Source organism: Aspergillus versicolor (genome assembly GCF_001890125.1).
Source record: "Aspergillus versicolor CBS 583.65 unplaced genomic scaffold ASPVEscaffold_3, whole genome shotgun sequence".
Taxonomy (NCBI): Eukaryota; Fungi; Ascomycota; class Eurotiomycetes; order Eurotiales; family Aspergillaceae; genus Aspergillus; species Aspergillus versicolor.
Window position 1 is genome coordinate 880,413 of NW_024467526.1, and position 19,967 is coordinate 900,379.

General features: G+C 49.2%; 8 protein-coding genes across 8 annotated transcripts; 3 read left to right on the forward strand and 5 right to left on the reverse strand.

Annotated features, from left to right (window-relative positions):
* Positions 1–77: 77 nt before the first annotated feature.
* ASPVEDRAFT_81473 (NADH dehydrogenase [ubiquinone] 1 beta subcomplex subunit 7) lies at positions 78–519 on the reverse strand (the record flags this gene model as incomplete). The annotated part of the gene is made up of 3 exons (XM_040817047.1): positions 78–182; positions 260–381; positions 468–519. 3 exons carry the CDS (start codon positions 517–519, stop codon positions 78–80), a joined length of 279 nt encoding a protein of 92 aa, XP_040665646.1.
* A 428-nt stretch (positions 520–947) lies between these two features.
* On the forward strand, positions 948–3,175 carry ASPVEDRAFT_127228 (putative APSES transcription factor; the record flags this gene model as incomplete). Its single annotated transcript, XM_040806437.1, has 3 exons — positions 948–995; positions 1,089–1,275; positions 1,332–3,175. The coding sequence occupies 3 exons, from the start codon at positions 948–950 to the stop codon at positions 3,173–3,175; spliced, it is 2,079 nt and encodes a 692-aa protein (XP_040665647.1).
* Positions 3,176–5,801: 2,626 nt separating this feature from the next.
* On the forward strand, positions 5,802–7,529 carry ASPVEDRAFT_81475 (uncharacterized protein; the record flags this gene model as incomplete). The annotated part of the gene is made up of 1 exon (XM_040817048.1): positions 5,802–7,529. One exon carries the CDS (start codon positions 5,802–5,804, stop codon positions 7,527–7,529), a length of 1,728 nt encoding a protein of 575 aa, XP_040665648.1.
* A 747-nt stretch (positions 7,530–8,276) lies between these two features.
* Positions 8,277–10,382, reverse strand: yvc1 (putative potassium ion channel Yvc1; the record flags this gene model as incomplete). The annotated part of the gene is made up of 4 exons (XM_040814432.1): positions 8,277–8,860; positions 8,947–9,905; positions 9,937–10,264; positions 10,316–10,382. The coding sequence occupies 4 exons, from the start codon at positions 10,380–10,382 to the stop codon at positions 8,277–8,279; spliced, it is 1,938 nt and encodes a 645-aa protein (XP_040665649.1).
* Positions 10,383–10,574: 192 nt separating this feature from the next.
* Positions 10,575–12,326, reverse strand: ASPVEDRAFT_530561 (translation initiation factor eIF2 subunit alpha). Its single transcript, XM_040814737.1, has 4 exons — positions 12,063–12,326; positions 11,832–11,994; positions 11,563–11,770; positions 10,575–11,505 (listed from the first exon to the last, which is right to left on the reverse strand). Exons 1-4 carry the CDS (start codon positions 12,138–12,140, stop codon positions 11,028–11,030), a joined length of 927 nt encoding a protein of 308 aa, XP_040665650.1. The 5' UTR covers positions 12,141–12,326; the 3' UTR covers positions 10,575–11,027.
* Positions 12,327–12,940: 614 nt separating this feature from the next.
* ASPVEDRAFT_126678 (SulP family inorganic anion transporter) lies at positions 12,941–15,276 on the forward strand (the record flags this gene model as incomplete). The annotated part of the gene is made up of 4 exons (XM_040806384.1): positions 12,941–13,257; positions 13,315–13,941; positions 13,998–14,517; positions 14,572–15,276. The coding sequence occupies 4 exons, from the start codon at positions 12,941–12,943 to the stop codon at positions 15,274–15,276; spliced, it is 2,169 nt and encodes a 722-aa protein (XP_040665651.1).
* Positions 15,277–15,542: 266 nt separating this feature from the next.
* Positions 15,543–16,646, reverse strand: ASPVEDRAFT_81479 (uncharacterized protein; the record flags this gene model as incomplete). The annotated part of the gene is made up of 1 exon (XM_040817049.1): positions 15,543–16,646. One exon carries the CDS (start codon positions 16,644–16,646, stop codon positions 15,543–15,545), a length of 1,104 nt encoding a protein of 367 aa, XP_040665652.1.
* Positions 16,647–16,989: 343 nt separating this feature from the next.
* Positions 16,990–18,871, reverse strand: ASPVEDRAFT_70181 (uncharacterized protein). Its single transcript, XM_040816062.1, has 3 exons — positions 18,620–18,871; positions 18,044–18,559; positions 16,990–17,984 (listed from the first exon to the last, which is right to left on the reverse strand). Exons 1-3 carry the CDS (start codon positions 18,751–18,753, stop codon positions 17,318–17,320), a joined length of 1,317 nt encoding a protein of 438 aa, XP_040665653.1. The 5' UTR covers positions 18,754–18,871; the 3' UTR covers positions 16,990–17,317.
* Positions 18,872–19,967: the final 1,096 nt, after the last annotated feature.

Genomic DNA, 19,967 nt, shown 5'->3' on the forward strand with positions numbered 1-19,967 from the left:
TATCTGAATCTCTATTTACATAACTCGCTGTTTCGTACAACTCGAACACGTTTGTTGATACTGGTGTATCATTGGTATCAATTGCTCCGCGCACCGTCCTTAGCAGCCCGGAGTTCATCCATCTTCGCAACGCGCTTCTTGAACTCCTCGTATTGGCACTTCTCGTAGCCGTGTCTCTCGTCCTATAGCATAATTTGACGTCAGTCGCTGGCCCGGAAACAATTGGAAGGATTGAACACTTCAACATCAGAAGCCATACCTCGCACTTCCAAGGAAGGTAATACTCTTGCTGCCGGCATCGGTTCAACGGTATCAAAAGGTGTGCGCAGGAATCGCGGTACTGTAAGGGAAGGCGAGCAGCAGACATCTCCTCGCGGGTGGCTAATCAGGTTGTTAGCATTTCAAAGCTTTAAAACCAAGCATTTCTGCCCCCGCCGGGGACGCCAATTGAGCCAAAAAAAACATACCCTGGGTATCAGCCAGCCCAACGGCGCTTTTTACCGACTCAACGACTGTCATATTGTGAAGAGGAGGCGGTGCGAAGGGGGTTGATCGTCAGAGAGGTCGGCCGGCTTGGGGTTTGCAGCTCTTTGGGGTAAGGTTGCTGTTCCTTCCTTGTGAGATCAGGTGATGTCATGTGATTATTATCTAAAGAGGATTAGCGCCTTAATTCCACTTTACGCGGTTGGAGGCGCGTCTCGAGCCAGCCCTGCGAACCATCGCGTTTTGAGAGGGATCATTGAGTCCATGACGAGCCACCTGTGGCTGTTTTCGCGTTTATTTACGTTCTCAGTTTATGAATTGCGTATTATCATAGATTGCATTGCTCTGAATTGAGATTCATGACAGGGAGGGCCTGAATCTTTGACCCTCGGTTTTCAGACTGAAGCGGCGCTCAACACTCCTGGGAATCTGCTGGGCAAAACCAGCCCACGAGGTCGCATATCATGGCGGCGGTAGACTTTTCAAACGTCTATTCCGCTACCTATAGCAGCGTGAGTTTTGTCTTGTTTATTTTCGCTGCTGGCGATCGCCGTTTTTGTTCACTTGTATTGTGCAAGCGAACCTGGGCTAACGGTATTGATTAGGTCCCGGTATATGAATATAAGATTGGCTCTGACAGTATTATGCGAAGGCGATCCGATGACTGGATAAATGCCACGCACATCCTCAAAGTAGCAGGATTCGATAAACCAGCGAGAACTCGTATTCTCGAGCGCGAAGTGCAGAAAGGGGTTCATGAAAAAGTCCAGGGCGGTTATGGCAAATACCAAGGTATATCAAGTTCCAGATTTGTTGACTTGTATTCGGTCCCTTAACATATTCCTTAGGGACATGGATTCCCCTGCCTGAAGGTCGCCTACTCGCCGAGCGCAATAACATAATCGACAAACTACTACCCATATTCGACTACGTAGCGGGCGACCGCAGTCCTCCCCCAGCACCCAAGCATACAGCAGCTTCAAAACCAAGAGCGTCAAAAGCCAGCAACAGGAAAGTTACAAATGAAGAGGTCTTTGCTGCAAAACCACATCGAAGCATGGGACCGCCGAGTTTCCACCATGAACAATATGAAATCAACCCTGGCTTTGATGAGGACGAGTCTATCGAACAAGCAACACTCGAGTCATCATCCATAATAGCTGATGAAGAAATGATATCAATGTCCCAAAATGGCCCCTACTCGTCAAGGAAACGCAAGCGAGGAATGAATGAAGTGGCCGCCATGTCACTCAGCGAACAGGAGCATATCCTCTATGGAGACCAACTTCTGGACTACTTTATGACTGTTGGTGATGCTCCAGAAGCAACGCGTGTTCCACCCCCACAGCCGCCGGCTAATTTCCAGGTGGATCGCGCAATCGATGATTCAGGAAATACCGCCCTCCACTGGGCATGTGCAATGGGTGACCTGGAGATCGTTAAAGACTTACTGCGGAGAGGAGCAGATATCAGGGCATTGTCTGTTCATGAAGAAACACCACTCGTGCGTGCTGTTTTGTTCACGAACAATTACGAAAAGAGGACATTCCCCGCGCTTTTAGACCTACTTCTTGACACGATCTCGTTCAGGGATTGGTTTGGTGCTACATTATTTCATCATATAGCACAAACGACAAAGAGCAAAGGGAAATGGAAGAGCTCTCGGTATTACTGTGAAGTGGCATTAGAGAGACTGCGCACCACGTTCTCCCCAGAGGAGGTTGATTTGTTGTTGTCCTGTCAGGATTCAAACGGGGACGCAGCCGTTCTGGTCGCTGCGCGCAACGGGGTGTTTCGCTTAGTCGATTTACTTCTTTCTCGCTGCCCAAGAGCGGCTGACCTGGTCAATAAAAGAGGCGAAACTGCCTCCAGCATCATGCAACGAGCCCACCCTTTAGAGCGTGACATCCCTCCACCCCCGTCATCCATCACTATGGGAAATGATCAAGTGGATGCTGAAGCTGGCGTTCCCACCAGCTTGGAACCACAGTCCGTCACTACGCAACCTGAAGCGTCTCATGCTACTGCGCAATTACTATCTCGAATTGGTGTAATCATGGCAGAGGCAAACAAAAAGCTTGCTTCAAGTTATGGCAGTGCAAAACCCAATCAGCAAGACTCGGATGATGTTGCCAATCCAGAAGCGCTGTATGGGCAGCTAGAGTTAGACCGGCAGAAAATCAAGAAGCAGTACGATGCCTTGGCTGCCAAAGAAGCTGCGGAAGAATCGAGTGACGCACAGTTTGGCCGATACGAACAATTAAAAAGCAACTACGAGTCCCTGCTAGAGCAGATGCAACAATCCCGCTTGAAGGAACGTCTAGCCTCAACTCCAGTTCCATCCCAGATAATATCCCCGTCGTCGAACGAGCAGGCCAAGTTAATCACCTCCTTCCAATTAGCTCGCGCACTGTGTTCTGAACAAAAGACAAGACGTGTTGCTGTGAAGGAGCTAGCTCAACAAAGAGCCGATGCCGGCGTCAGCACGAAATTTGACATACATCGCAAGCTCGTAGCACTTGCCACGGGCCTGAAAGAAGAGGAGCTCGATCCAATGGCAGCAGAATTGGCTGAAACCCTTGAATTTGACCGAATGAATGGGAAGGGTGTTGATCCTGAGTCACCAGACGCAGATCAGAAAGACTCGGCCTCATTACCTTTTCCAGGGCCAATAGTATCAGTGGATGCTTAAATGATAATTTACTCACAGTTGATACGCCTGATGACGCTTAATATGCCGTTTCTTCTACGACTCCCTCAACACGGAGTATATTGTCTTGATTTTCGAGTCTATTTTCCACGTCTATTCATCTCATAACCTCTTTTGACTTGAGAGTTATTGACTCCGTGGAAGGTAGTCTAGTGTTTCGTTCTGTCTTGTCAGCAGATACCCTATTATTTTTAACTGCTCACTCTGGATTTTGTGAGCAGGATCCACCTTGTATAAGGCGGAGAGCAGAAACTTTGGCTGGACTGTTTTGGGGCGCAGACTCCCTGTTCTAGAATATACAATCCATGCATGACAGGATTGCGAAGATTACAGTGTATATAGGAACCGTCATGCAATAATTCCAACGAAATTTTGTGTTTACGCCGTATTCATACTCCTCGGGTTTTAGGTAAAAAGCATACGCAGCTACTTGCCCCTCCCGTCTATTTGACGATTGGTCTCTCGTAATAATTTCAAGAACTCCGGCAGCTGCCACGCCACTCAAGCAGTCAAGTAGAACCTCCCCATTCGCCACTTGCAGTGAGTCAAAAAGACTCCAGCCCACCAAGCAGAAGGCAGCCAGTCATCGGGACGGCGGTTCCTGAGCGAATCTTGCAAGAGAATCCAATCTGACTGGCGATGAGGAAAGCCACGTCGAACAGCGCTAGGCCGGGGCCCAGGAGCTGTGAGCCAATTATATTGGTGGGTCAAGGATGTGCTTCACTTGAGACAGGAGGGTTCTGGGGTTGGATTGGTGGAGGAGAGCGGCTGTTTCTTTGACTGCTGCAGGTGATATTAAGGTGGGCAGGACTCCAGCAAAGAGCGGGGAGAGGCGATGACCGGGCGACAAAGGTTAGCCTGTGTGGTAGGGTGAAAGAAATATTTTATTTTTATTTTGAATATGCAAGTGAATGCTAGTAATAATAGACCATGCCGGTACTATGAAGGTACTCGTAGTTCCAGCAGGTCAAGTTCATGGGAACGCACAGGGCCTGGGGCACAGACCGGTGTGAGCTCGGGTCACGGGTTGCAACATCGACTTCCTGGGTTTTCAGGCACTGCTGGTGATGTCCCAGTGGCCAATAATACAGGGTAAATGCCTGACGGTCACTTCTCGGCTCCAGCCGCTAGCTGGATTGGGAATAGCCGTTATTCAGGAGTTCAGCTCACAGCCTGAGCCCTGAGGTGTCAATGTCTGTGACTGGGATACGCGAAGCGACCAGAGAGAGAAAGACCGTGTAAATGGTGGTATAGAGAGAGGGTAAATAGGCATTGCATATTAGGATTGTTGATTTGATCGTCTCAGTGGCCGTGAAATGTTGAGATGATTTCTGCGTATTAATAGCAGCTTCATTGTGATTAGCGTGACTATTGAACTCCAGGTCCGGGCTGGCGATTCTGTTTCGTCCGTCCGTCTCTTCGTTCTTCCGCTTCCTCTTCCTCTTCTTCGTCTTCTCCTCCGACTCTCTTTCTACCCTCATTCTCCCTCTCTCTCTCTCTTGGGCCCCGACTCCCGTCCTTCTTCCTTTCTTCTCCCTCAATCGACTTTGTTCGTCTAATTCTCCATTTGCTTTCTTTCCTACCTTTCTCTTTCGTTTCTTAATCCATATCGTTTCCTTCCCCCCTACTTTCTTTTCCGTCACCAGTCCCGTCAACGTCTTTCTCATTTCCCGTCGGATTTTCGTCTCTTGCCTTGAAAAGCATAGAATCACAGAAATCTTCGAAGAATATCTGGGCTTTTCTTGCGTATAACTGCGAGAATCAGAAACAAAAGGCTCGAAACGAGGAAATAACGTGTGGGAAAAGCGACAAACGCGCCGAGACCCAAACCGCACCCAACTCACAGACTTGAGGTCTCGTGTCTTTCACGCATCTTTCACCCGAAACTTTAGAAAGCTTTGGGTAACGGAAAAGAACCGATAAAAACACAAAAAGAAATAAATACATCAAAAAGTTGAAAAGGGCAGAAAGCCAAATCGCGTCCCCCCCTTACAGGACTTCGGAAGCGGCTCTTCCCACCAATTCACCCGGCCTGACACTCAAGCAATAACTGCTCGATATTGTCACGCTTTTCGTTTCAAAAGAACAATTCCCATCTACCTTCAGAGTTGCAGAGCATCTCTAGGGTCTATTTTACTATCGCCTACCATTAATCGCTGACCCCGACCGCCATTCCCTTCGATCACCGCTCAGTGGGATCGTTGACGATCGCGTTCCACTGTCCATCCTTGACTCCATTTACATCGAATCCAGCTATATCGCACCACCTGCACCTAGACGCTTACATCCGCTAATCATACGCCTGGTTACTTGCTTTTGCTCGGGCTTCTCTCTTATTTTGCGAGTAGGTTGTACTTCTCGCTTGCCGTACAGAGGTTTTGCTAATCGATATTCCGAAGCTCACAGAGACCCGAATTGCCTTCTTTCATTGCATAACCCGTACCGCTCTCGGCTAATTTTTGGTGGACCATCTCTACCTTTGAAGTCCTCTAATCTGATAATTGACGAATTTCCCCTCGCGTATCGACCACATAGCGTCGTCTTGCATATTGAGATACCACGACTATTATATTCGTCTATTGCACATACAACGTTCTGATAAACAACCATGAGTATGGACGCTGGCGGTCTTGCTCAGATGACCTACAATTCATCTTTCAATAATGGCCCGTCCCTGGGTGCACCCGGATCCAGCTTTGGGTCTCGGAGGAAAGGCCCCAACGTTAAGCGCTTGAGTGTTCCGCCACCGCATATCTCAACTATTGATGAATCGCAACCTTCTGCGACAGTTGCTACCCCACGAACTAGTCGCTCGCACCTTTTGGCCGGCCTGAGAACTGCTCCTAAGTCAGCTACTGTTCCCTCTAACAACCAGCGCCGGCAGCATCTCGGTCTGGAGGGAGATCGGTATGGCAACATCTCCAATCGCACTGCCGAGCGCAACATCCCACAAACCGCAACGGGAACTGGATTCCCACGACACTCCTTGACGAATAACCAGAGTCACGACACGAATACTGGTCGTCCTATGTATACCTTGCCGGAGCAGGTCCTCGCACCTCCGGCTATTGATTTTCCTACTGACATAGCCATGGACGATAATCTCTATGCGGAGTTGATGTCAACAAACTTGTTTCTTGCCGCTCAGCAGCAACGCTTGCAACAGCAACTGCTGAGTGTCACTGCTGCTGCCCAGCAATTTCAAGGTCTGAGCTTGAGTGCAAATCTTGCTCAGCAGCAGCAGCAGCAGGACCTTGCCCCACTCCCAGTCCCGAATATGGGTTTCTATCAGCAGCAGCTCCAGCAGGGCGTGCAGCCAGTGGTTCAGCCTATTGCTGGCCAACCGGGGTTGTTCTCGGTTTACAATCCTTTAACTGGCCAGTTGAATTATATTTATGACAACAACACGCAACAGGATCTTTCGCCGCCGTACCAGTCGGAGGAGGAGGTTCAGTCTCCGCCCCTGCATGTCCCGCCTTTTCGGGCTGAGGTCTCTCCACCTCTTGAGTCAGTCAAGTCGCCCGTGAATGTATCGGAAGAAGCATCTTCCAACGGTACACCGTCTTCAGAAGATTGCATTGCACCGCTTCCTCCCCCTTCCGCGAATGCCTTCCGCAGAGCCCACAAGAAAGATACATCTTTTGGCCCAGGACCCAAAACTGGAATTGACATCAATAAAGCTAACAACATTTCCCATGTCGCCGGCCCCAGAACTGCTCCCGTCGCGACCCCGGCCACTGGAACCTTCGGGCCAGGTCAGGGCCGTGCAGGAGAGCATCCCATCCGCCAGCCACGTGGCCCGCCGTCGCTGGAAGAACTCGTTGCCAAGCCAACCTCAAGGCACGAAGGAAGCAAAAATTTTAGTACTCGCCAGCGTCGTCGCGCCGTTCACAACTTGGTCCGTGCCGGCATTGAACGTCGTGGAGACTCTCGAAGCATAGGACACAGCAGTGGTGGCACCAACACTCCTGCAAGTGAAAAAGAGTTTACCTTCTCTGACAATGATGATGCCACGGTCCGTAGTGGCAGTCTTTCGAGCAAACCCAGCTTAGGCAGCCTGCGTGCTGTTGCCAATGGTGCTATTGGCTCTGAGAGGAAGGAGAGATCTTCCCGCGAGCGCAAATCACAAGACAGCCCGTTCAGCACAACCCCCCTCAGTGAAAAAGACGGGTATTTTGCCGGCAAATTCGCGGACCACCCTTCTCCTCAAGGCGGATCCCCATCTGTGGCTGCTGTCGTCGCTGGCCAGAAGACGGCAGCTCAGGGTACGGAGAGACGCAAAACGCCCATGCTTGTGCTGTCAAGCGCCGAAAAGCGCAAGACTCCAATCATGTGATGCGCACGTCGTACATAAATAATATGACCGAAACGTAACGGACTGGCTACCACTATTGGGATGATTGTCTTTTTGTTTGTTTGTTTGTTTTCTATGTTTAGCTCTCAAATGTTTCATTTTCGTTTCTTACGCCTAGGCAACTGTGACCACGGTACATTACCCCATCTGAAATCGACGTCTACGAGACTTGATCTATTGTGAGATGGTTGTGGGATTCTGAGAGCTGATTCTCTCATTCATTCTATTCTCTACAAACTGTGTTTGGAACCTCGAAGACTCAAGATTCGACAGTTAGTCCATACTTCTTTCTTTGGTATGATTGACCTCGCCCACTGGATGGATCGATGTGTCTGTTTCCTTTCCCATCATATATTTTTTCATTACCATCAAGTATAACCTCGGAAATTCCATTATCCAACTCTTATCATCAAACTCCAGTTTCCTTTGTTTGGATTTTTAGAAGTTCTCGGTAGTAACAAAAACGAACTCAACTATGGATGTCTACGTTGACTATATAGCGGTTAGGCTGGAACGCTGTCTACGCTATAAAGGCCCAGCTAAATAAAGGCAATCGGTATTTGACAAATATTCGCAGGGTAACTATGCAATATCAACCCGTTTACTGCCGAGATTGCCATATATAGGTCAGCCAATAGATACAAAAGCAGAGCAGAGAAGGCACAACCCACTCATCCATCTAAAACAAAAACTCAAAACATCAATTAAGTACAGCAACCAAATCGTCCATTAATCAGCATCAGACCTCGTCTCTCCTACATTTCCGCCACCCCCAAAACTCGAACTACCTCCCATCTTCTCCTCAGCTAGCTGCCTTACCAACTCCGTCAACGACTGAATCTCTTCCCTCAACTGTGCAATCTCAACACTACTCTTATCAAGATGCACGTTTGGCGAACTCTCACGCACACGCTGTTTCCAGGTATCATCGATCTCAAAGTCCACCTGCTCTGCTATATGCTCCCACTCCTCAACGCTATCATCGTCTTCCTCACCGCGGCGGCGGTTATGCCTGATTCGGCGCGCTTCTCGCACTTCAAGGAAACCGATTACCAACAGGAGCGGTGAGTAGATTATACCCATTACAATGTCGTTAAGTTTGGCGTAAGATGGACTGGGGAGCCACCATTCGAAGGGGATGATCAGGAAGAGAATCTCGACGATGTTGAAGGGTGGGATGAAGACGTTTTCGTCCGGGGCGCGCACGAATTGCATGGTTTTTTGTGCGAACATCGCCATGTATTCATCAATAGCGTTGCCGGAGATGGCTTCGTAGGCGCTGTTGTAGAGGGCAATAAGGATGTTAAGGAGAACTATCGAGTCGTGCAGTTAATACCATGGTCTGAGCAAGCTGAAACCCCTGGGAGACGTAAAGAGGAAAAAAGGAGGGAGGTCATACTGGTTAGGATGATGAATGTATAGAAGTAATACAGGATGATACCGAACGGAAACGCAAAGTCCTCGAACATCCCGAATTCTGGACTTTGCATGATACTGTTTGCCATTGCAATTATGATACTTTTAGTACCGAGGGGTCCATCGTCAACTTGGGCCATGCCCGTGAATGCTTGGAAGAACCCGACCAAGACGACGAAGAGGAGAGCAAAGAAGATCAGACTCTCCTTCATCATGACGCGCAGGACAACAAACATGGCGCCGAAAAAGCGGAAAGTGTCCAGGTAGAGCATCATGCGCATCCAAAACATTGGACCAGCGAAGGCTAGGAAGTTGTAGCTGAGTTGGTTTAGTTCCTGTCTCTTTTCGTCCCCCGCAGATGGAGAGTGTGCTAGGGCTGCAACGCGAAGGAAGAACGAGACCGCAAGGATGGAGTAAAGTGTAGAGTTAAATGCGTTCCAGAAGTCAAAGTAGCTTCGCCCTATTTTCCAAAGCTTGGTCGCTTCGTCGCTAATAAAGGCCAGGGTCATAATGTAAAGTATTCCCTCAACAACATCCAAATCACCGGTGGGGTTGACGGTGTTGATAATCTGGGTATATAAGGCCAAGTAGACAAGCGAGAACAAGATTTGGCAAGCGCTCTGGTAAATGGGAGCCCTCATGCGGTCCGGATGGAAGTGCACTGAAAACTCAGTACTATCCCTATCTTGATAGGGAACAAAGTTGGTTGGGTTGCCTTCCTGCTGGCACAGCCAGCCATTCCAGAGGTACTTGATGCACTTCTGGTATCCGGAAGACCCAATGACCCTCAGGGCATGGAGATCAACAGCTCGCTCGATGACATTGGCGGGAGCAGTTTCTTCGCCGTCTTGGAATATTGAGTAGCGCTTGAGTAGGATATGGACGAGAAGATGATTCTGGTCTTCCTCGGATTCAATGCTAATGATCGTCAGTAAAGAACATCTTAAGTAATTACAAAACGAGGTCGTAATACATTCGCTTCGCAATGACCTCACATGCGGTCGCCCGCAGCTCGTGGAGGTCGGCATCCCACAGCTCCTGCGAAGCCTGGTGTTTAAACCAGCGTAGACACACTAGTAAGCAGAAAGGGACGCAGGTGCGAAGATCATCTCCCCCGGCCTGCATAGCAGTCTGGACTACATCATGAGTGATGATCCGGCTATTGGGGTTTGTGACTGAGTCCTCATCCAGCTCGCAGGGGATAACTTGCTCAAGCTGGTATTTCAGTCGCAGTGCAAGTCTAGTAACTTCCTTTGCAGGATGGTCCGTGGGAACCTCATCACCTTCGTGAGTAGGGAGCACTAGAAATTGTTTTAGATACTGTGTCTCGAGAAGCTTCCTGAGTGACGTACATCGATGCCGTTGAATGTCCTGCCGGAACTGTGTCGCGTCAGACGCGAAAATGTCCCGCCAACCCATATTGACGAAAACTTGGATAAGGAGCAGATAATTAATGCTATTGCTCCTAGGAAATAAAATCGGATGGAAAGGGTTGTGAACACAACTGGGATGGGGAGAGACGGGAACCAAAGTTTATAACAAGAGCAGACCGCTGCCCCGCCCCCAGCCACTTTCTGGGCCCATAATGGTATCGACGTCAATCAGTTTCAAAGGAATTTTGATAGCACTTTAGATGTCTAAGCCGGTCCACCGGCGGTGAATCACTGATGAGAAAGCTTATTTACATCGGAAATAGTAGGATAACGATAAAATGGAAGTTCCCAACCCCAACCATCTGGGCATGAAAACTATATCCACAGATCGAGGATACGCACAACGTCGTACAGACAGAACGCCTCAATCCCAGTCACGCAGGTTCGCCTCGGAACACTGATGCTGATCCAGACCTCCCCTCCATGCGAACTAATCCGTCCTTCGTCTCATAAGTCGTGACACGTTTGGAAAACTTCTAATGAACTTTTTGCCCTTCTACCCGACAACCCAACTGACCCCAGAATTGCTCCCAGCGCGACACGATACACGGCGATACGTGTAATCTAGACCATCTCGGACCCTTTTTTTCTAGCCAAGTCCCAGGGACGGTGCTGAAAATGACGCACAGTCTTACTCGGGGACGCCCTCATCGCTATCAGACTGGCTCTCGTCTCCGCTGACCTCCATGTTCTCACGCTCGCGCTTCTCCATGAGCTCCTGAAGAGCCGCATCATCGTGCTCCGTAACAGCCTTGGGAGCCATCTTGATCGTACAAGCACCATTCGCGCCCTTAATTGTGGTTTCAATCCTTTGAATGGCCTCTTCGAGCATCTTCACACCATAGGTCTTGTCCAGGCACTGGCTTGTCAGGACATAGAGCGGAGGAGCAACCAGCTTAACCTTTATTTGGTTTTCAGGGGTGTTCTCCGCTTCAGCGGTCCGCAGAGCGGTCTTGACCGCGTCGATACCTTCGTAACCAAAGCAAGTAACTTCAATGTCGGCACGCACTTTCGTTGGGTGAGGCGTAAGACGCTTTCCGATGTATTCAGTCAACTCTCTCTTAACAGCATCGCTGGGGAACTCGACATCGGTCCAAACTTCGGTGTTCCTAAAAGAGTATGAGTCATTTGCGTAAGGCTTTGGTGCACAGCTGGAATTGCCTTACGTGATCGAAATCTTGAATGCGTCGTGGGAATGGCCGTATTTCCGGTTCAGTGGCCACGCGATCTGCTGGTATAGCGTCTCGAGCGGGGTCTGGGTGGCCTCTGCAACATGCCGCAAGATTGAGTGCACCGCCTTGCTCTTGTTGTACCTCTCCTCGCATTTGATAACGTCCTCCGGAGAAACTCGTCTCTTCGACAGATCGATGTAGCCTAAATTTGAAAGACAAGACTCGTTAGAATATCTACGTTGATGAGCCGACATTGCACTCACCCTTCTCCTTGTCCACACGGAGCACAATAACAACCTCGTTGCGGCCAATACGGATAAGCTTCTGGATACTACGGATACGTCTTCGCGAAAGTTCGGAGAGTAGGATCATTCCGTCGATGTTATCATATTCGAGGAGCTTCACGTAGGCGCCCATCTCGGCAATCTAGAAATTTGCAAGACATAAGTTATTTTTGCCCCGTGAGTGTTGAATCCACATCTGAGAGTTCGTACCTGTTTCACATTGACCATAACATAGCTATCCACCTCCGGATACTTCTCCTCGTAGAACCGACAATTGGTTAACGACATTTTGGCGGGGTTGCGCCTTTTTTTTGCGGGCGAGAATGCGAATTCGTTGGGGTTGAAAGAAGTATCTTGTAGGCAAACAGTGAAGCTCTGAGGCTAGAAAATTCCTGATGGGGGATCTGTCGGTGAAATTTGGCGAGGAGAGTGAGAAACCGACAGGGATGATTGTCCTCGATATCGCAGCACAATTCCTTCAAATCGCTTTGTGGCGGCTCAAAACCCACTTTGGGCTTCGATTGGAGTCACGTGGATCCTTCACCGCCCGGGCAGTATCCACGTCGTTATCGACATCGGGCTTGTCTCCAACTAATATCGCAGCTTTCTCATATTATTGACACATAGGCCGTCCGAGCAAATCCTTCGGTGGCGAAAGAGAATTACCGGCCTGGCTATATCAACGCTTGTCTCTTTGAACTCTAGCACAACCGTTTTGGTCGCCGTCTTCGCCTCGTTATGCATCGTAAGATCCCAGGCCTCTTCTCTTTATTCTCGGTGATGGTTACTAACATGAGCGGTGTAGTAGTACGGAGGTACTTTCGACGGCGGCTTATCTTTATTTCCTAACTTTAGATTTACTTGAGCTTTCAAGACAAATTCTTACCCATATCCGGGCCGTCAATATCTAGAGAATAGTCTTCACGCACTGTCTCTACATGGCGTTCCATGGCTCCCACTCTTATCGAATATAACCGATTCTGGATTATCTCAGTTGGATCGAAACTGCAATTTGCGGGAACTGTGCTCGATATCTTTCGTTCATCTACATCCCCTAGTATTATACTTTGACAACGCATACCTATACAATGAGCAACGTCAATGATTCTGCGGGAGGGAATCCTGCTCGGGGAGTCGACTCGCGAACACCTTTACTGGCATCGTATGACCGGCACGAGCCTCCATGCGGCATGGGAGATGCTTGCGACCATGGCACCTTCACTCCGCGAGTGGAAATTGATGGGCCTGCATGGCGTACAGCTGATTTCGCTGGTGAACGTGAACGGTCTCGCATCGGACATCTCAGTCGGCAGTCTACCGGCGCGGCACCGAGCATACATGGACCAGAAAACCTACCTCTGACAGGGACTTCGACCCCGCTTCCAGTAAACCATAGTAAATCGCTGTATGTTAATGCTTTGACGCACCAGTCGTCAAAAGCAGTTGGCTAATGATTACTCAGGTATATATCGTATTACATTCCATTCTTCAATTGGATTTCCCAGTACAAGTGGTCCTACCTTCGAGGGGACCTCAGCGCTGCTTTGACAGTTGCCTCGATTTACATTCCCATGGGTCTCTCTTTGTCCAATATTGCGCATGCGCCTCCGATCAACGGTCTCTACTCTTTCGTTCTTCAGCCCTTCATATACGCGATATTGGGAAGCTCCCCGTTGTTGATTCTGGGACCGGAAGCAGCAGGGTCGTTGCTGACCGGAACAATCGTCAAGGAAACTGTTAAACCAGGGCCATCTGGGGAGGAAGATGAAGCTGCAAATGCTATAGTTGTGGGTGTAGCTACTGCACTGGCAGGTGCTATGATCTTGATTGCTGGAATATTCCGACTTGGGTTTCTGGACAACGTTCTAAGCCGGCCTTTTCTTCGAGGCTTCATTACCGCCATCGGATTTGTTATATTCGTGGACCAATTTATTCCCGAGCTTGGGTTAGCGGCGGAAGCGAAGAATGCTGGCATAACACATGGCAGCACGGTGGATAAGCTCTTATTCATAATCAGGAATATCAAATACTCGCATAGCTTGACGGCTGGTGTTGCATTTACGAGCTTTGCTATCATCATGTTATTCCGGTATGTGCCTCCTTCAATCTACACACAGATCAATTTCTAATTAGGTCTATCTACAGCACCGTTAAGAGGTTTCTCCAGCCGCGGTTTCCGCAGGTCATCTATTTCCCAGATCGTATACTTGTTGTCGTTCTGTCGGCTATTTTAACACAGCAGCTCGGGTGGCATGAGAAAGGACTTGAGGTCTTAGGGCGAACTAAGAACTCCGGCAACGGTGTTTTTAATTTTGAGTGGCCCTTTCAACCCAAACATTCAGAGCAGATACGCGGTGCGTTGAGCACTTCATTTATCATCGCGCTTCTCGGCTTTTTTGAGTCGTCTGTCGCCGCCAAAGGTCTCACAGGAGTCGCAAATAAGGGTGTGAAAGGAATACAAGTTAGCCCTAATAGAGAGATGGTTGCTTTAGGCTTCGCCAATGTCGTAGGCGGGTGCTTCATGTCTCTCCCTGCATTTGGTGGGTATGCAAGAAGTAAAGTTAACGCCTCGACTGGTGCGCACTCGCCAATGAGCAACATCTTCATTAGCATTATAACCGTGACATGTATCATGGTCCTTCTGCCCTATCTCTACTATCTACCGGTGAGTTTCACGCGGTGCCCTTTTTTATCCAAAGACTTGCTCATGAGGCCATAGAAAGCCGTGCTTTCTTCCATGATATCCGTTGTCGCCTTTTCACTAATCGAGGAGTGTCCTCACGATGTGGCATTCTTTGTCCATCTACGGGGTTGGACAGAGTTGGCGCTCATGCTTCTCATCTTCGTGTCGACCATCTTCTACTCGCTCGAGTTAGGAATGGCATTGGGAATGGGGTTATCCGTGCTAATTCTTATCCGTCACTCTACACAACCTCGCATTCAGATTCTCGGCAAAGTGGCAGGGAGTGATCGGTTCGACAACGCTGAACTCCGGCCGGAAACTGTCGAGGCAGTTGAAGGCTCTCTGATCGTCAAAATTCCAGAACCCCTAACATTCGCAAACACAGGTGATCTCAAGAACCGACTACGCCGACTAGAGATGTACGGCACAAGCCGTGCTCACCCGTCAATGCCACGAATTCGTCCTCCGGAGCACAACCAAAACATCATCTTCGATGTTCATGGTGTTACTAGCATTGATGGCTCAGGAACACAGGTTCTGTCTGAGATTGTTGACGGTTATGCGCAGAATGGGGCAAGGGTGTTCTTCTGCCGCGTTCCCAATCGCGGGGTCTTCCGCATGTTTGAGCGCAGTGGCATCGTTGCGCGATGCGGAGGCACATCCCATTTCGTAGCGCACGTCGACGAAGCGCTTAAGCTGGTTGATTCCGAAACTCAAACTCTCAGTGCTTCCAGTGTTTGATCGCCTGTGCCCAATTCCTTCTCTCTTTTTGTTTCTGGGTGTATTTTGAAGGCTGGCTCCCAACATCATAAATGAAGTTGAAGTCTATGGCCGCTCATTGCTCAGAATACACACATATTCCCATTATCGGCACGAAGACAAGATACATAAGCCGGAGTACTTCTTACTGATGTTGCCTTAATACCTCATATTGTAAAACAAAAGCAATGTATGCGCCTGTCATTCCTTACAAATTGGTATCCATATCAAATCAAGAATCAATCAAATCAACCTTGTTCTCCCTCTCTATCAAACCCTGATCCAGCCCTCTCTAAAATAGCCTTCACCAATGCCTCCCCGCCTTTCAACGCGCCCATATTCTTCTCATCCTCGCTTCCCTCTCCAGCCTTCGCAACAACTTTCAGCCTCCCCTCCCCTGTAGCAACAAACCCAGCGCAAGCAACCTTCGTCAGCCGCACATAACCCCCGACTAAAGAACCACTGCCGCCAGTCGCACTCGTCGGAAATGGTAACGGCAGTCCGAGCTCCAAAGCAAGATGTTTCTGTAAGTACTTAGAGAGACCAGACAGCACAGAACTCCCCGATCCCGCTCCGGTACTGGAGCCAATCGAAGAATTCGGCGTCCGTAGAAAATTCATCAATGTTTCGCGTGGTATATTAACAGTCAGCGCCTTTAGCGAGGGCGCAATGGGCGGTGCAAATGAGAGGGCGAGCTGCATTTCCCGAATGACATCTTCCACACTCGTGCTAGAGCTTGTCGAAGAGGCCACGCTCGCGACATAACTCTCCAAAATATCGCATAGCCCAGCGGATGAAATCCGTAGAGAAGAAACATAAGTGTCGAAATTAGAAGATAAGAACGCGATGAAGCTCTCCCGTAGGGATTTGGGGAGGCGCGTGAGAAGCAGTGGGAGGTATGTTGATGACGATGATGATTTCGAAGGGCGACCTCTCTTACGCGCCTTTTTCTGTGACTGTGGTTGCACGCCAGGCCGCGCGAGGAGGGCTGCTCTGTACGTGATTGTTTCGTAAGAGAGCGTTATGAGAAGCCCAGCTGGCTCCCGGTCCTGGTCCTGAGGCCTATCTTCATGGATACCCTGCGGACTCAAGAAGGAGAGGCTTGAGATGGGTTCCCATGTGCAGGATTGGAGTGCGCCGATTGCTGATAGGGCTGTTGTTGGGTCATCCTCCGCGGCGCGCCAGCCTTGCGCGTCCGCGAGAGAGTTGGTGAGGTGGTCTCTAAGACGGGTGGCGTAAGTTTCTAGCGAGACTGGATTGTTGAGGAGATCATCATGCTCGAGTCCATGGTGGAGGGGTGAGAGACGATGTGATGTCCATGAGATGTTCAGTAGATGGTGTGGGTTTGCCATGGTGATGGCTTTGGTTATATATGAATTGCTGGTTCTTGGGTTACTGCGTCCCTTTCTTTTTTAAGTAAAAAAGGGTACAATTGTTAAAATCACATGTCGATACCATTCGCCTGCTCTATTCTCCAGTTTCAGGCCGATTAATAGATGATAATCTCTGTTTTATGTTCTCTTGGATCGACTGGATTTGGCTCAAGACGCGACTAAAGACAAACCAAACAAACATAGGTACCACGTGCCAAGAAAGGCTGCTATCAGGGCTTAGGGTTCCTCCGCTACAGCTAACTGAACGTCAAACCCAACCATTGACCTCATTGAAGGTTTACATACGAATAACTAGGATATGCTCAAGTTCTAGACGTCAGGAATTTTGGTGCCAAAGGTGGCGGTGCCACCACCAATCAGCCAATAGTACGGGTAGGTCTCAGGTGATTGAGCGCCCTCGATAGTTAAAATCATAGATGACAATAAGACCTGTGCTATGTTATATGCAAATAACATCCGCCATGATGGAAACACAAAAAGCTCAAGACCCCAGGGAAACAACGCGCCTATCGCAATGCATAAAACAAACTGCACATCCGTGGTCCATGTTCTTTAAAAAAACGCCGCAGCCCGTGGGAGATATAATGCCCAAAAGAAAAAATACAAGAGAACATGACAAAATCAAAAGGTTAACTTCCATCAGAAACCGTGACATCCGTATTTTGCAGAGTATACCAACCATCGGATAGGCCGGGCTTGCAACCGGGGCAACCAAATAGAAAAGGCACCTGAGGATGAAGCATTACGCGTTCTTTCTTATGGTTTATCGCTCTTCGCGATTCCAATTCAGCCGCAGCCACATCAAACCAGACATCCTGAACCGAGCGGTGAAGGTGTACGTTAGGTGCGCTCTCGAACACCCGCGAGTTCATTTCATCATTTTCAGTCAACGTGATGTCGTTGTGGAAATTGCGCATAAAGACTCTGCGTTGCACTCGCTGATTGCCACCGTCTCCTATTTCCGCCGAGAAATATTCCACGATACGTTGGAAAGGCGACACAGCCAGCAGTGAGCCAATCCAACTGTCGTCTGAGATATTCGGTTCGTCCGGAGGTACGGTGTCCCGCAACCACAAGACCAGGAGCCGCATACAATGGTTGGTTGATATGAGTGTAGACGTATCCGTGAATGGGGGTGCCTGGATGATCTTTTTTTGTAATCCCATGTACAGATTCTTGCGGACATCTGGCGGTATTGGGACAGGTAGTCTTCCAGCCTCGAAATCGCGCAAAAGGATGTTGGTCTGCTCGCGTCTGGCATCGGCATACGACTCGAGGAAGTATAAGGTATAGTACCTAGTAGATCAATCGGCATTAGCATTTTCAGGTGGAGCTTAATAACAGGGTGAACTTACATGAGTGGTGAAAGATAAGACCAGACCCTCGCGATTGCTTTTCTTATAAACTCTGCACGTTTGGTTCTTGAAGGGAAAGAAGTTTTCATAAACGTCGACTCGACATCAGCAAATCGTTTCACGATCCGGTCCGCAAGGTAATAACACAGCCTTGAGCAGAGCTTCTCCCGCCTTTGAAAACTAGATAAATAGCGGAAGGTACAGAGCTGGCCACCTTTTGCACTCATTGTCGGGGGGAAGAGGTCCGACAAGAGGACGACATCATCCTCCGGTTTCCAGGTATATATTCTTTCGTCGTCTAGCGGGGCCGGGAGAGTCCCATGGCGGCGCTGGCGGAGGTATTGCCGCGCAATCAATTGTTCATGCGTACTGAGTATTTGATTGAAGGCTTTGCAAACCAATTTCAGCGTGAGAAGATCTGCGATCCCGCAGTGGGCGAATATTATGATCTGAAGCTCTACCGGAAGGAGATCCCATGGCGTCGAGGTGGGTATTGGGTTCTTAACTTTCGCGACACTAAAATGATTATTAGCACAAATAAGTAACAGCCCTAGACCCACGACAGGACCAACATACACTGACAACGAGGAAGAAGACGGAAACACCCTGTGCCTGAAGGTGGCACGCTTATCGGGGTCTGCCTGCTTCCTCAGGCCGGAAGCGCGGGCTCTTTTCACATGGGAGGATATCAGGTGCAGAAGAGAACTCATTATCAAGTATAAACCGACATGGGGACAGCCACCCCAGCTTTGCAAGCACTGGGAAACGGATTTAAACGTCCAGAACAAAGGGCTGGGATGCACTCGGTGCTTCAGAATCCTGTTTTCGTCATGCTGGGCCCCTTCTCTGCCGCTGTCGACCGACCGCCTGGCGCGGGTTTATGTCGGGCTAGTCCCATCCGGGACTAGCGTTGTCTCTGATATTGTCTGTCCCCAGCCGTCGATCCTCTCCTTCTTTCATGCTTGTCTTGGACTCTTGGTTGATTGTGACCGATCGATCTACAACGACAAATCCACATTTGCACCACCCCGGTTGTCGACATTCGTGTTTCGACTCTGGGTCTCTGACAAATCGACGATACTCGAATTCTCCTAAACTGAACCAATAGCTTTGGCGGTTGCAAGCTCTCCGCGGTCACAGTCTCGACCTCGTGTACATGTCTATTCAAGCAATGACAAGATCCCGTTGATTAAAAATACACCCTCATGAGAAAGCTGTCAGTCCGATCCCTTGGTCACTGCTGGCTTCATTGTCAGACAAGCAGGTGCCTCTGCAGCTTGTGAAGCTTGAGGAACTTCATTCCACCAAGCTCCCTGCGCGAAGCATATACTACGTTAGACAACTGCCTTAACACCTCCCTCGCATTGTCCTCTCGGATTCGGACTTCTGCGTTGGCCCCAGTGTAGCTCTTACTCGCCGCATCTTTAGTCATGCTGGCGAGCCCTGGAGGGGGAACAATATCCACTTCAAACTGACCTTGTGCTGATCACAAATTTGTAGCACGAACACTCGGTCGGCCCATACCCAATGTTAATTCTTTTAGCCAAGGCTGATTTTATCATGCGCCTTATCGACCTTGAGGGTCCGCAACGCTATTGACTTCCATCTGGACGGCTGACCTCGACCATGGCTGCAACTAGTGGGCTAAGTTCGGGTGCCCTACACAAGTTTATGGCGTTTCCAGCCATGCTCCCTACTCGTAAAATCCCGGCCGCCTGTATAAAGCCTTTCGGATAGTCTGATATACAATGTCAACGTGAGAGGGACTAGATGGGCGCCTAAGCCGGCACACTGGGGCAGTGAAATCCAAACCCGAATATGGCATGAGCGATCATTGTAGTTTCACGAGTGCCCTCTCGGATACGTGAAAAAAATTAATATCTTTTTGTTTGTCGGCAGTTGGCGATGTATAAATGTACATCAG